Consider the following 14,716-nt stretch of genomic DNA (forward strand, 5'->3'; position numbering starts at 1 on the left):
TTTTTAAAAAATACACTCTTTGGCTTCTTTTTATTTCTGGAGGATTACATGAAACGTGAACCATACAGGAAAGTGTCCCAGCCAGGTCCCCGCCCTGGGCGCCAGCAGAGGCTCCCCGCGCGGGCCGGGGCGTGTCCGCCCCCCTGCCTGCCGCCTGGCTCTTCTCCGGCCCTCTGTCTGTGCGTCCAGCTGTCCGTGGCGCCAGCAGAGGCCCTACTTGGAGGAGGAGGCCGTGAAGCTGTTCTCGATGCAGAGGACGATGAAGGCGCTGTGGCAGCTCGCTGCTCTCTGCTCCAGCAGCCGGCCCGCCAGCAGCGAGGAGGCCTGGCCCGTGGCCGCCCTGGCCTCAGTCCGCCACGTCTCGCAGTAGCTCTCCGTCAGCCGGCGCCCGCTGGGGTCCGAGCCGTGCCACAAGCTCTTCTGGGGCCTGCAAGAGGCAGCAGCCGTCAGTCTCACCGGGGGCCACCCCCGCCCCACGCTGGAGGCCACACCAGGCAGGACAGGGCGTCTCCCAAAGGCGGCGGTTTGGCGGGATGCGGGGGCCGCTGGGAGGGCAGGGACTTGGGTGGCCGGGAGTCAGGCCAACCTCGTCCTGGGCGCTCGGCCTCCCGGATCACACCCCATCCTTCTGCTGCTTTTAGGGGCACAGCCTGGCCAGCAGCGCCCGGTGACCTCGAGGGCTGACCCTGCAGGGCCTGGGTGGGCCTGGCTTCGTAAAGCCCGTGTCAGTGTGGCCTCCTCGCTGGGAACGAGGCAGGCCTGGAGCCCACAGCCCTGCCCGAGGCTCCCACGGGCCGGAGCACGGCCCTGGGCGGTGCTCCTCGGTGAGGGCAGGGACGCGGGCTCGTCTGAGCCCCCGAGTGTTGGGGAACAGGGGCCTCACACCTGCAAGCAGGGGCACGATGGGCGTGAAGCCGACCTGAGGGCAAGCTAGCGACTTCTGCCAGCGTGTCAGGTAGGCACGCGTGTCCTCCGACCCAGAGGCTCCACGTTGAGGAATTTATAGAAGTAACTCGCTGTGATGCTTATGTGACAGACGGGGGGGCTGGAGCCTGTCTCCCCAGCAGGAAGTTGGGGGCAGTTGCCCGGGGAAGCAGGCCAGGTGAGGGTGTTTCAGGTAACACCGCAAACGACGCTCTACTCTTCCTCCTGTGCTTTTGGGTTTGGGGAGTTTTAAGCCGCGAGCGTGTTCCAGGATTGGGTCAGCCTGGAGGCTCAAAGCCAGGAGCGTCGTCCCTTTGCTCAGGGCTCTTGCATCCCGAGAGGCCGCGAGCTGCTGCGCCCACACAGCGGACCTACCAGGCGGGGTGCTGTAGGACGTCCCTGCCGTCGAAAGAGAAGATGCGGGCACCGGGCTTCAGCTGGCCCTCGGAGCCCGAGAACAAGGCCTCCCAGCTGGGAGACAGCACCTCATCCTGCGGAGGGAAGCGGGGTCATCCCGTCTCTGGTTAGCTCCTGCCAGAGGGACAAGCGGCCGAGGGGTCTCGGCAACGCCCACGCCCGCCCAAGGGGCCTCCCGCCCTCTCCCAGGAACGCGGGGCACCCGCCCCCAGCCCTGCCTTTGGTCCCAGGGAACACGGGCGCTCGGCGCATCCAGAGAGCACGTGGTTCCGTTCGCGGAAGGAGCCGTGGAACACAGCCCCGTGGAGAGCACCAGTGCAGGGACGCGCAGCCCTGGGCTGACACCCGAGTGCTGAGGGCCCGAGGGACCAGCCCCCTCCGGAAGCTGGTGATGCGCCAGCGCGCCTGGCAGGCGGGGGTAGGGGTCGGGGGCCACGTGGGGCCTCCATGGGGTGCCCGGTGGTCCTCGGGGGCGAGACCTGCCCGGCGTCCACCCGACCCCCGGGCCCGGCCCAGGTTGGGGCGCGCACGCACTCGGAGGTTGACGATGGGCAGGGTGGCGCGGTCTGCGCGACGCACGATGCTGTAGAGGTCCTGCAGTCGCGAGGACAGGAAGGCGCGGAAGGTGCCCGCCAGCCCCGCGGCGCGCGCCTGCTGGAAGCACTGGAAGTCGGCGCCGCGGATGCCGCGCAGGCCTCCCGACTGCGGGCTGTTGAGCGCGACCAGGTGGAGCTGCGGGTGGAGCCGCGTGTCAGCCCTGGTGTCCCGGGTCTTCGCGGCCCCCCCCCACCCCAGCCAACCCCGGTGGGTCTCTGGGGTGCAAGCAGGGTGAACCCCGGGGCAGCGGCGGGGAGGGGGGAAGGGGAGGGGGAGGGGGAGGGGAGGGCGGATCCCAGCCCCAGCCCCAGCACCCTCCCCGGCTGCTCTGGGCTCCAGACTCTCCACCCCCTGCGCCGCCCGGGGTGGTCACTCACCACCGGCTGGAAGTCGTGGTGAGTGTGGGCGGGTGAGGCCGTGGGGGTTGCCGGCCGGTGGTGCGCGTAGGCGCCGGGGTGCGGGGCCCCGGGGTAGGGCTGGGCGTGTGTCAAGCGCGGGGCGCTGGCCAGGATGTCGTCGGCCCGCCAGGACCGCGCTGTGGGGTGCGGGGGCTCCCGGCGGGGGTACGGGTTGCCCTCGTGCAGCTGCACCACGGGGGGCTGCAAAGCGGCCACCTCGTTGTCCTGCAGGCGGAGAGGCAGACAGCGCCGTGGGGCCGGGCCTCCTGCACCCGCGGGTCCCGCTACCCGGCCCTGCACGCCCTTCATCTGTACCCGGCTGTGCTCTTGGGCCGGCGACGCCGGACTGGAGGTGGCGAGCTGGACCCGGGGGCGCCCAGCGTGTCGGGCCAGAGCCGGCCTGGTGACACCTCAGTCGGGCTGGGTGGCCCTCTGCTCAAGCCCCCGGGTCCATCACCCTCAGGAGCCAGCTCCTCCCTGTGGCCCTGGGCACCCTCGGGCCGACCGCATCTCCCTGACCTCCCCCTGTTGCATCTCCCTGACCTCCCCCTGTTGCAGCCGTGGTACCAGGAGCCCCTTAAGCCTCTGCCCGGTCCCTACCTCCAACGGTGACCTCGACCTCCAAACGCCAGCCCGTGCCCCACCCGCTTACCAATGCCGTCCCTTTCCCACAGCACCCAGCACCTTCGGACACCCGTTACCTGAATACCTGAATACCTGGTACCTGGTACCTACCACCTAGTAGTACGTCTAATGCAATCATAAGTTATAGAATGAATTCATGTATCTATCTGAAATGTTTATATAATTATATGTTATTGCCTAGTCACCTACTGCCCTTACTGCCCTTCTCCCCAACACGATGTCGCCTCCGCGGGGCGGGGGCTTTGCCTGTTTCAGGCACAGCTGTCCCCGCGCCTAGAACAGCACCTGGGACTAGGTGCTGCGTGAGAGAAGGGACTCCCCGAGCCTGGCGTCGGGGCAGACGAGCCCACACTGAACCCGGACCCCCGAGACCTAGCACGGAGCCCCGCTCTTGAGCCGTCTGAGAGGCCATGACCTCTACTCAGAGGAGCCACCGCCTGGGGATGTGACCCCTACCTAGGGAGACGGGAATATCCTAGGCCCCCTCCCGTCTGCCCCCCTCCTTCCTCCTCCCCCCACAGCCTGAAGGGTCTGTCCCCGTGCCCAGCCCTCTGGACAAGGGCAGACAGACAAGGACTCAGAGGAGCCCCTCGCCTGGGGAGGGTGACGAGCACGGTCTGCACCCCCTTCCCCGGCTGCACCCCTGCCCACTGGTTCCCCCGAGATGGTCGTGGGAAGAAGGGACGCTCCTTACCGTCCCGCGGGGAAGGGGTGTGCGGGCCTCCAGCTGGAAGAAAACAGGGGGTCACCCCGGGACCTCTGACCCAGCCAGCGCCACTCGCCCTGGCCGCCCCCCACACCAGGGAAGGCCGGCATGGCTGCGTCCCAGTGCCCCCCACCCGGTGCCCGGCCCACAATAAGCATATCTGTTAAAAACAGAGTCACTTCTCTGTGAACCTAAAACTGCCATAGAGCAGCTTCTAATAAGAGAGAAGCGGAAGGAAGCGGGTGAGGGTGGAGGACGGCTGGCAGCATGTCCACGGGCCCCGCCCGACTGGTCCCCGCCGCTCGCCAGGCGCCGGGGCCCCCAGCAGCGCAGGTCCTCTGCCTCCCGTCTTCTGTGTACCCTTCGCCCCAAAAGCAAAGTGGGAAGTCCCCCCACCGTGTGCAGGGATCGCCCTGTTCAGAACTCACCAGAACCTTCCGGAACCCGTTTCGGACCCGGACGTACAGCTCCTCTCTGTCGGCCACGTAGATGAGCCAGCCCTCCGGCACGTCGGGCACCTGGTCCAGCAGCGTCTGGTACGTGGCCCAGACCCTCACCTGCTGGAAGCCCAGCCCAGTGGGGTCCCCTGTGCACAGGGGGCCTCTGGGCTCATGGGGAGGGTTGGGGGCTGCGACAGTCTGAAGACCTACGTGGCCGCCTCCTTGCCAGACTGGCCCCATGAACGCCACGGGGAGACCTCAGCCCCCGAGTGCCTGGGCCACTGCAGCCTCTGCACAGCAGACCCGCCCTCAGGGACCTTCTCAATGCCCCTCCTTCGTCCTCCTCCCCTGCCCATCTCAGACCCCAGCCACGCCTGGGTCCCCCACTCTGCTTTGGAAACCTCGTCTCAGGGCTCTTGGCGCTGGGGTGCCCACCCACATGCCTCCAAAGGGAAGGGCAGCTAGGCAGTGAGGGTCCGGCAGGTCAGGAACAGGGTGGCGCTTACCCCTGAGGAGGTGCCCATGGATCCGGGCGGTCCTGGGGGCCCAGGTGGGCCTGGGGGGCCAGGAACACTGATAGCTACAAGAGAGAAGCCAGAGGTGGGAACAGTGGCCCTTCCTGGATGAGGCTGGAGCCCAGGGCTCACTCTCCACCCGACTTACTCTGCCTGTAAGGACCAGGAAAGGATGGGGGTCCCGGGGGCCCTGGAGGTCCAGGGGGCCCAGGAGGCCCCTGGCGTCCCTCGTAGCCGATGCCAGGGGGTCCCTGAGGTCCAGGAGGGCCAGGCTGGCCCTGGATGCTCTCTCCCTTGGGCCCCTAGCGTGGAAGACAAAACACAGGGCGCTGTCACCTATGTCCCCAGGCTGGGGACGAGCGAGCTTGAGGGTCCTGGCTGCATCGGCCACGAGCCCCTGCAGGGAGCACGGCCCCCAGGCCCCGTCCCCCCACCGCCCACGCGGGGCCTGGGAAACCCAGCCTTCCCACCCCGTGTGTCCCGCACTGGGACGGGGCCCTGGGACGTAGACGAGGACAGCCACCCACAGAGGTGCAGCCCCGAGGGCCCCCAGCCCTCCTCCACTCCTAGATGGAAGCTGGGGCCCACGGTCCCCAGACGCTTTCAGGACAGAAGGTCTCCCTGAGGGCATTTGGTGGAGAACAGCGGCAGCAGGAGAAAGGAGGATCGGATGCCCAATCCGGGACAGCAGCCACTACGCACCCACCAGGCTCCCCTCGTGGGTGGCCCGCAATCGGGCAAGGAACTGGGAGGGGCTGCTCGGGGCCCAGGCCGCAGGGGGACCTGCCCTCGGCCCCAGGCCCCAGGGACCCCGGGGACGCAAGCTCTGGTACAGGACGGGCCTGGGCCCGTGTGCGGCACCCACAGGCGGCTGGGGCCAGACTCACCGGAATCCCCGGGTAGCCTGGCGGGCCGGGGGGGCCGGGCACGCTGGAGCCGAAGAACCCGCCGCCCCCGGGCTCACCCCTTTCTCCTTTCTGCCCGGCGGCCCCTTGGTCGCCCTTCTCCCCCTGTGGATGGAAAAGCTTGTCGGGACAGCCCCGTTCCCGGTGCCGCGCGGGGAGGGGCGGGCGCCGACCCCCAGAGGCCCACGGTGAAGCCTCTGCGGCCCAGGCCTGGCCAGCCCGACAGGACGGGGCTCAGCCTCCCAGCTTCCCACTGCGCCAACCGAATTCCCGAAAAATGGAGCCAGGGGTGCGCGTCCCGGGTGGTGCTCTCTGGGGCCCCGTGTGGGGGGCAGCGTGAGGACCAGGGGTCACCCACCTTCATCTCAGCGCCCAAGTGGAGGAGGTCCAACGGGAACTGCCCTACGGGGGGGGAGAGTTTGGGGGGGTCCAGTGAGGTGCTGTCTTCCTGCCTGGTCCACCCGTCCCCCCGCCCTCGACTTTCCCTAAGTCTCCTCTGTCTCTAATTTCTGTGTTTCTGTGGAGAGATCCCCTGCGTGTTCTGTTACACTTATTCCCAATCACTTGATTTTTTTGGTGTTTTTGTTCACGGTGCCTTTTTCCCTTCAGTTTTTATCACTGACACACAGCACTGCAGACGGTCAAGGGGGGCCGCTAAACGACGACTTACCGTTCGCTGGGAAATGACCGCCATAGGGCGTTTAGTTAACAGCCACCACCTCACAGAGACACACACACAAAGGAAAAAACACGCTTTTCCCTCGTGACGAGGGCTTTTCTCTCTTCGCACCTTCAAGTACACTGGGCAGGGGTACTGGCCATAGCCGCGTGCCCCCGGATGCTGTGTCCTGGAACTGGACGTTGGTACCTTCGACCCCCTTCACCCCCCACCCTGCATCCCACCTCTGGCAACCAACCTGATCTTTTTCTAAATGGAGTCTTTTGAAGGTTTCATTTAGTCTACGACCGGCCAGTGATTGTTGTGAACTGCCCCTGTGACTGTGGTAAATTCACTCATTAATTCTGACGCTTTATCTGCGTGTCGCTTTGGTTGTTGGCATTCACAAAGGTGTCCTTGTGAGAACAGCGGGTTTATTTCTTCCTGCGCGTGTTTCTCTTCCTGCCCCCGCACCCTGGCTGGGCCCCGCGCCGGCGACGACCGGCCACACCCCGTGGCCCCGACCCACCACTGCGGATGGTGGAGAGAGGGTGCCCGCTCTTTCCAGAGCACGGGGGTACCATCTTCAACGTCTCCTGCTGTCTCTTTCCCTCATCAGTCCCTCGAGGGCAGTAGTATTAGTCTTTTCAAAGAACTAACATCTGACTTCTTAGCTTTCATGATGCTTCCTGTTATGTACATTTTTTTTTCCATTCACTGCATCTCCCATCTGTTTTCTGGGAGTTAAATCTATTTGTTTTCTAACTTCCTGGGCTGCATGCTTGAAGCGCAGGCTACTTAAGGCTGTGCCTTGTAGACAAGGAGCTGACAAGACCCTCACTCCTGGCTGGGAAAGCGACCTTGGCTTACCCTTCTCCTGTGGCCTTTCCCCTGGAAGCCTGATAAAGGTGGGGGTCAGACCCCCAGGGTGAAGTGATGCCTGCTGAGTGAACTGTGGGCCTGGGGGGCTGGGGGAGCCCCAGATCTGGGCTCCGCCACGGCTGCTCCGGGAAACCCACGCCCGCCCAGGGCCACAAGGCTCATGTTCACGGCCGGAGCTCCTGTCCTGGGTCCCTCCTCAGAGCGGGGTGACCCCACTGCCACCGCGGGCCACGGCGTGAGGGCCAAGAATCCCAACCCCGGCCCTGGCTGCACCCTTGCCCCTCAGACGCATCCTTGTCCTTCAGCTCCAGGGTTTCCAGTTCTCACCGTGGCCTCTCCTCCCCGCAGGTGCCCTGCCCAGTTGTGTCTTTGATGCTCCCTTGAGGGGAGACAGGCCTGAGGGACTTGCTGTGTGCCCGGCGTGGGCCTGTGGCCTCCCATGTTGCTGCTGGGACTGGGGGCCAGGTTGTCACCTGCTGTTCAGACCTTCCACCTCCCAACTGACCCGGTCTTTCTTTGCTTTTCACATCTTGAAGCTATGTTGTTGCCGGCGTAGAAATTTAGAATCGCTGTGCTTTCCTGCCGGGTTTACCCCATTACCATTACGGAGTTTAAATAAATTTGGCAGTACTTCCTGCTTTAAAATACACTTGTCTGACTTCTCACGAGCACACACACACGGCTCCCTTCTCACCAGACTCCCACCCCCTCCCCCTCAGCTCTCACGCCCTTCCACTTGGGGGTGCCTCTTGCAAGCAGCACAGCCCCGTCTTTAGACAGGAGAGTGGACCCGCTCACTGAACACGGGCGCCAACGGCTCTGAGTTTAGCCAGCTTCATTCACTCCGTTCCCCGCTCCCCCGCGTGCCCCGAGCCCCTCCTCCCCTTTCCTGCCGTCTTCGGGTCGGGTTTTTCCTGTGCTGTCCTCCCTTCCTGCTCGGTTATCAGGGACACGTTCCCTCCTGTTCTTGGCTGGACCCTGAGGTGACAGGTGCGTCCTTCACCTGGGTCTGATGTAACATCCTCGGGGCCAGGCTGGGGTCTCGGGGGTGCGACCCCTCTGCGGCGGGGCTGAGCGGGGACGCGGGTCTCACCGGCCCTCCTGCTCTCCCTCCGTCCCCGTGTCACCAGCACCACCTCCTTCTCCCCAGCGGCCCTCGCGGTCCCCACTGAGGCTCGTGTCCTGAGAGGCCTGGCTGCCCACGTGCTCTTCCTGTAGAAGACGGATGTCTACCGGATGCAAAATTCTAGGTGAGCGGTTACTTTCTTCGGCCTTTGGGACCCTGTATGGTCTCTGGCTCCTCTCGTCCCCGTGAGGAATCAGCTCATGGCTCGCGTTGACCCTTCGCGGGAAGGGCTCCTTGAACCTTTCCCGGTTTGGAAGCTCGGCCGCGACGCCGTCAAATGCTCTTCTGCCCCAGCCCCACCGCGTGTCCTCACCCGCGCGCGTCTGACCTCCCTCGGCGTGTCCCGCAGACTCCGGCTGGCCCCTCCCCCCCTCGGCTGTGTCCCGTCCGCCTGAAGTCGCACGGAATCCTCACGTCCAGAGGCTGCGGGTTTTCAGTCCCAGAATTAAACCCGACTCTGGCCCATGGGCTCCAGCTCTGTGCCGCCATCGCCTCTTCTCTGCGTCTGGGCATCATCGTCGCGGCTCAGGCCAAGCCTGGACTCCTGTCAGTGCTGGCTGGTCGCTTGCCCGCTTGGGAATCCCAGGCCCTCAACGAGCTCACCTTCCTCAAGGGGAGGGTTTGCTTCTGCTTCCGGCAGCTCGTAGGGGAACCCCGAGCTTACGCAGACGCTGGCAGTGCCCGGGGGGCCGTCTCGCCTGGCTTCTGCCTGGCCTGCGCCCGGCATCACACTTGTTCTCCTGCTTCACCAGCTGCAGAAGCAGGATTCAGAGGGGGTTCTCGCCGTCCCAGGGGACAACCGAGGTGCTGGGAGTTCACCCCCTGGATGATCCGGGCCGAGGAGGCCCCCGCGATGCGCTGGGGGTGCCGGGTCTCCCCTGGGAGGTGCACGCTGGGGCCCAGCCCTGCTCCTCAGCGAGTGGGGGGCTGGGACATCCTGCCTGGCCACCGCCTCAGGCCCCTGTCCTTTCAGCCCCCAGCCCTGCCCCGAGACCACGGGGCCAACCAGGCGTCCCGTCAGAGCCCCCTGAGCCCCGAGGGCCTCCTTCCTCCGGGAGCCGGGTGGGTGGGTGACCACACACAGCCCAAGGTCCCCAGAGCACTCTCACCTGGTGGCCCGGGTGGGCCCACTTCTCCTTTGTCACCCTTTGGTCCAGAAGGCCCCTGGTGCCCTGGAGGAACAGAGACCCCAGTGCCTGTTACTAACGATGTGACAGAGGCGCCTGGGACAGGCCCTCCTGCCCACGCATGGCCCGACCCTGGGGTGGGCACTGTGTGCACTGCAGGCCTGGACCAGGGAGGGGGCAGCGTGTGAACCCAGGGACAGTCAGAGCAGGAGCTCGTGACCCGCGGAAGTGCCCGGTGGTCGCGCCCCAGGGGCTGCAGCCTCTGCTCCCAGAGGCCACACCACTCCTGCAGGGAGGGGCTCAAACAAACAGCAGGCTTGGACAGCCGGTGGGTGGCCGCTCGGTGTTCACTCCCATCCACGGCCGGCCCGCCTGGAAGGCTGTGCTGGGAGGACCCAGGAGCCCAGCAAAGGGGGCCGTGATCAACCGGGACTGGGGGGCCTGGATCATCCAGCACCCCCGTGAGGGCCACCCACACCCTGCTCTGAGCTGCGGGTGGAAGGGTGACCTGCCCTCCCCGAGGCCCCAGGACCCTCACCTGGCAGTCCCGGGGGTCCAGGGCGGCCAGACTCCACAAACGCCTGCAAAGAACAGGCCAAAGATGGCCGTTGAGGGAGACGCTCCGGAAACTGAGGCCACCACCCACCCAAGGGTCTGCGAGGCCACACCCCCAAGCACCCCTGCCCCCCAAGACAGAGAAGCAGGGAGGAGGAGGGGGAGGGAGAGGACACAGGATTTGGAGTCGGGCGCCCCAGTCACGACATGACTGCCCCACGTGGTCACTTCACGTCACTGAGCCTTGTGAGGCAGGGGGCGTTCACCCCCCAGGACCCCAGGGCTCGCGCTCAGGAGCCCAGATCCGGAGAGCCCTCCCTCGACCTCACTTCCCCTGGGGGCTTGTCTTCTAACCAACGGCCCACCAGGTGCGGCCTACAAGGCAGGTGGGCCTGGGTCCCACCACCGCGCCCCTCCCAGAAGCCCCCCCGCCAGGGGCTCGGAGACCATGGCTCCGGCTGCCCTGCCTGGGCTTCAGCCCTCCCGGGTCAGCGGAGGGAAAAGGAAGCCAGTGCAGGGAAGAGCGTGAGGACGCAGTGGGAAGAGCAGGTGTCACGGTGACTTACGTTGCTGTCATAGACAGGAGTCCCGGGAGGGCCTGGGGGCCCTGGGGGCCCAGGTGGGCCGGGCGGACCCTGCGTGGGGGGGAGAGAAAGCCTGGTCAGTCCACACTGGACGTCGACACTGGCCAGGACAGCAGATGTGGGCAGGAGCGTCTCTGAGAATCACGGTGAAGTCAGAAAACATCAAATGGAGAAGGCGTCCAGTTTACTCTGTGGTCGTGGGTTCCGAGGACAGAGCTGTCCCCTTCCCGTTCCCAGAGCAGACTCCTGCTCAAATCCTCCCACGGAGACGTGCGGGCGGCCATCTGGGCTGGACACAACCTCGGACACGGCTCGTGTGGTTGCTAACTGTCAGCTGGGTGAAGGTCGGTTCTGTTCATTCACCCGCTCGCAGAAAAAGGACAAGCGGCCGATTCAGGTAGTGTCAGAAGAGCCTGGTCTGAAAGCAACGGCTCACTCGCCAAAGGGCTGGCCTGGGTGATGAAGGTGCCTGGGGACAGGGTCCCGGGACCTCACGGGCACCTGCTCTCGGGCCCCTGGGCCCCTTCGCCCCTACCCTGCGGCCGAGGAGACAGGGCTGGCAGCGGAACAGAGGCGCAAGCTCAGGCCCACGAAGAAGCCGGACGCGCTGGACGCCTGACCAGGGCGCGCGCACAGTGGCAGGCGGTCCGCCTCTACAACTCAGAACCGCGGGGGGAATTCGAGAGCCCCCTGTCCTGCTCGACGGAAGTGGCCCGGCCCACCTCCAGCTCAGAACTCTGCAAGACGCCGCCTCGTGTTCTGAGATTTCATGAAACCACCGCAAGGAGGAGGGAGCCCGAACGAAGACACGCGGTGATGGAAAACGCGGAAGAGCCGCGGCCTGAGCCACTGCCCTCAGGGCCCGGCGTCACTCGGCCAGGCCGGGCGGGAGGGGCTCCAGGAGAAAAGGCACCGCGTGCAGCCGGCGGGCCCACTGGGTGCCCAGCGGGGTCAGAGGCGAGTCCTGCATCTCGATGGTACCGTTTCAGGTGGAGGTGATGACAGGGCCTCACCCGGGGACTTCACTGAACCCTCGGCTCCCGAGGCGGCAGTAACTGCAGCGTGAAGGCGGTCGGAGCGAGAGCCCCACGGGCCAGAGGCGCCCACCCCAGAGCCCACGCGGCCTACAGGCCCTTCTGAGAAAACCACGCCGGGGCACCGTCCGGTGGCCTTGGCGCGTGTGTGTGCGTGTGTGCGCACACGTGTGTTTGTGTGCACGGGGTCTGCGTGTCCGAGGGCCACGAGGCTGCTCAGAAGCCTCCCACAGGTGAGCTCTGGGACCCGAGCGACTGCGGCCAGGCCTCCCACCCCCGCCTGCCCCACAGAACACTCACCCTCGCGCTGAATCCCACGCTGGCGTCTCCCGGCTCCCCCTTCTCCCCTTTCAGTCCGTTCATCCCGGGGCGCCCCTGGGGCAGAGCACAGTGGGTGGCCGCTGTGAGGGCTGGCCCAGCTGCTCTTGTCCCCACCCAGGGCCTCCTCGGGGTGCCCATCCCTCTGCGGCCCAAGCTGCCCGCGAGCGGGGTTGGAGAGAGCCACGCTCTGGCAGGGGCTCCCCAGGAGGAGGACAGCGGAGAGACTGCAGCCCACTCCCCTCCGGACCCATCATCCACACCCGGCACGAGACCCAGGGACTCACCGGCCGTCCAGGGAAGCCAATCTCGCCCTTGTGCCCAGGCCGCCCGTAGGGACCCTGTTGGGGGGGCCAGGTTTTAGGTGAGCCGTGACCGGCCCACTGCCCCGCGGTCTCCCTCCCGACACCTGCCCCCGCATTTAGAGGTGCAGCTGGGATAGAAGCTCGGCTGCCACGCCTGCCCAGCAGCCAGGTAGGAGACGGTGCCCTCCGCACACGCGCACGTGCACCGCGGGGAAGCCTGGGCCTACTCACCGGGGGTCCTCGGAAGCCAGGCTCACCCTGAACAGAAAACCAGAAGGTACCGTGAGGTGGCCGTAGGTCACGCCCCCCCGCCCCCGAGGGGTCCCCATGCCCATCTGGATGCCCCTGGCGGTGCCCGAGGCACTGACAACACCCAGGAAGAAAAGGAAGCAGCAACAGGGAGAAAGCTCTGGACGGGGTTTTGTGTCCCGGGGCCCAGCCTGGGGGCCCCGAGACCCAGGGGGTCGGCCCCACGGCGCCCGGGCTGGAGGGGTCTGTGGGCCCCGACCTCAGCTGTGACACACGGCGGGGCCAGCAGAGTTCTCTCTGCCCTGCGGTCCCTCGGCCCATCCGCCGACGATCCTGGGGGCCTTTGGGGACCCCCTGCAGGCCTGTCCCCAACAGCCTCCTGATCCAGACCCAGCTCTCCCCAGGGCTGGGGGGCAGGGGACCCAGGGCACAGGCCCCCGTGGAGCCCATTCCCAAGCCCAGCCATGCTTGGCCGCCTCCTGAGGAAGGAGGGCCAGGATCCCTGCCCCCAGCGGCAGTGCCCCCAGAGGGCCAGTCAGGCACCACAGGCGAGGCCCAGGCCAGGGCCCCCAAGAGCCCCCGGCTCCTCTGCAGTGTGGGCTCCGCTGCCGGGCAGAGAAGAACGAGGGGCCGGCCAGGCCGAGGCTGATCCGAGCTGCAGGCTCCGAGGGGCCGCGAGGACCCTCCCGCCAGCGTGGTGGGAGAGGAACAGACGGACGGGCGAGGGGCCCAGGCTGCGGAAGCTTCCAGAGCCCCTCAGCAGAGGCTCCCACGCACGGGCAGGAGCTGCCCCTCTCAGAGGACAAACCCCTCTGTGCCGTCTCCACGGCCCCCAGGCCCCGCTGCCCCGGCCAGGCAGGACGGAGGGTGCCAGCTGGGCCCAGACGCCCCCTCACCTTGGCTCCTTTCTGGGCGGAGGTCAGCGCTCTGCCGTCAGGGCTGAAGACCATGCCCGGCTCACCCTTCTCGCCCTGGAACGGGGGGGGCGGGTAAGGGAGGCCGGTTCCACAAGAGCAGGCCTCGCGCCCCCCCAGCCCTGCAGTGAACCGCCCTCGGCACCGACGTGACAGACCAGGACGCAGAGCCGTGAGCGGGGCCTCTGGCAGGTCCAGGGAAAAGACCAGAGGGGCGTCCACCCCAAGTTCCCGGGCACGGCGCCCCTCCCCCTGAGCGGTCACCCGGTGACCCTGGACGGGCCCCTCACCTTGGGTCCCGGGAGGCCCTGCTGGCCTCTGGAGCCCAGGTCTCCCTTCGGCCCGGCTGGTCCCTGCAAGAGACACAGAGCGCTGCCCGGAAGGCCCCTGCCTCAGGGCCGTGGCCCCCCGCCCCGCCCTAGACGCCCGCCCGACACCCTTGTCCGGATAGGGGCTCCGGCTCCGGTTCCTCGGCCTCACGGGGGCCCACCCGGCCTCCTGCCTGCGAAGCAGAGGCCCGGCGCCCGCTGGGGAGGTACTCACGGGGAGGCCTGCGAGCCCCACCCGGCCCTGTGGAGAGAGAGACAGCGACGGTCAGGACCTGCCGCGGGGAGGTGCACGGTGCCCAGCCCGTCCCGGGGCCGCACGTACCTCGGGGCCCAGCACGCTCGCCAGCGCTCTCTGTGCACGAGTCAGCAGAGCCAGGGTCCCAGAGAAGGAAGGAAAAGGACCACGTTTACCATGAACACTCAACTCCCGTGACATTACCCACACAAGACCCACAAAGAACACCAGGCAGTCAACGTGAAAGACATCGTCCCGGCTTTGGCCACAAGGTCCCTGAGACGAGAAATGACGCACCCCCGGGAGTCCGCTCCCACACCACAGAACCGGCCCGGGACCCTGGGACCAGGCGGCAGTGCCCCCCACTCCCCCTGCGCACGGGGGCCGGAGGGGGCCTGTCACAGCTAGCGCGGGTGACATGCGAGCAAACAGCACGACCAAAGGGCCACAGCTTCGACGCCAAGAAGCCCCATGGAACCAACAGACTGGGACCCCCGTGTCTCTGGAGGTCGCCCTACAGGCGGAGGGCTGGGGACCTGGGGCAGAGCATGTGTCCACCCATGCAGGGTTCTTACGTCCTGCTCCGACACGTAGACGACAGGCCCTGGGGGTCCGGGGGGTCCCGGGAGGCCTGGCTGCCCCACTCCGTCCTTCCCTGGGTCGCCCTGGAAGAGAGTTTCCCCTGGGGTTGAACTGCAGCCCAGCCCGGCTTCTGGTGGGGGCTTCTGGTGCCCACGGGGTGTGAGGAGACGCCTGAGGGCTGAGCACAGTGGCCCACAAGCCCCCACCCCAGGCAGGGCAGGCTCTGCGCCCGGATCCCGCCCAAGTCTCTGCACCACGTGGGCGGGCACGG

General features: G+C 66.8%; 1 protein-coding gene across 4 annotated transcripts in view; it reads right to left on the minus strand.

Moving 5' to 3' along the window:
* The window catches only part of COL18A1 (collagen type XVIII alpha 1 chain), a 95,522-nt gene continuing 80,806 nt past the window's right edge, over positions 1-14,716 (minus strand). For 3 of the 4 annotated variants that reach the window (XM_082839535.1, XM_082839533.1, XM_082839532.1), the window contains 21 exons: positions 14,439-14,528; positions 13,951-13,980; positions 13,843-13,869; positions 13,590-13,652; positions 13,282-13,356; positions 12,368-12,394; positions 12,119-12,172; positions 11,814-11,888; positions 10,462-10,530; positions 9,879-9,921; positions 9,323-9,385; positions 5,906-5,949; positions 5,530-5,652; positions 4,791-4,944; positions 4,634-4,707; positions 4,116-4,247; positions 3,676-3,708; positions 2,316-2,561; positions 1,876-2,073; positions 1,300-1,415; positions 1-427 (listed from right to left, as the gene is read on the minus strand). In XM_082839535.1, the coding sequence (XP_082695661.1) occupies positions 214-427; positions 1,300-1,415; positions 1,876-2,073; positions 2,316-2,561; positions 3,676-3,708; positions 4,116-4,247; positions 4,634-4,707; positions 4,791-4,944; positions 5,530-5,652; positions 5,906-5,949; positions 9,323-9,385; positions 9,879-9,921; positions 10,462-10,530; positions 11,814-11,888; positions 12,119-12,172; positions 12,368-12,394; positions 13,282-13,356; positions 13,590-13,652; positions 13,843-13,869; positions 13,951-13,980; positions 14,439-14,528 (1,950 nt within the window). In that variant the 3' untranslated portion in view covers positions 1-213. The remainder of the gene's footprint in view (positions 428-1,299; positions 1,416-1,875; positions 2,074-2,315; positions 2,562-3,675; positions 3,709-4,115; positions 4,248-4,633; positions 4,708-4,790; positions 4,945-5,529; positions 5,653-5,905; positions 5,950-9,322; positions 9,386-9,878; positions 9,922-10,461; positions 10,531-11,813; positions 11,889-12,118; positions 12,173-12,367; positions 12,395-13,281; positions 13,357-13,589; positions 13,653-13,842; positions 13,870-13,950; positions 13,981-14,438; positions 14,529-14,716) is intronic. The other variant, XM_082839534.1, reaches the window with a different exon arrangement.

This window comes from Leucopleurus acutus (assembly GCF_964270905.1).
Source record: "Leucopleurus acutus genome assembly, chromosome: 5".
NCBI lineage: Eukaryota > Metazoa > Chordata > Mammalia > Artiodactyla > Delphinidae > Leucopleurus > Leucopleurus acutus.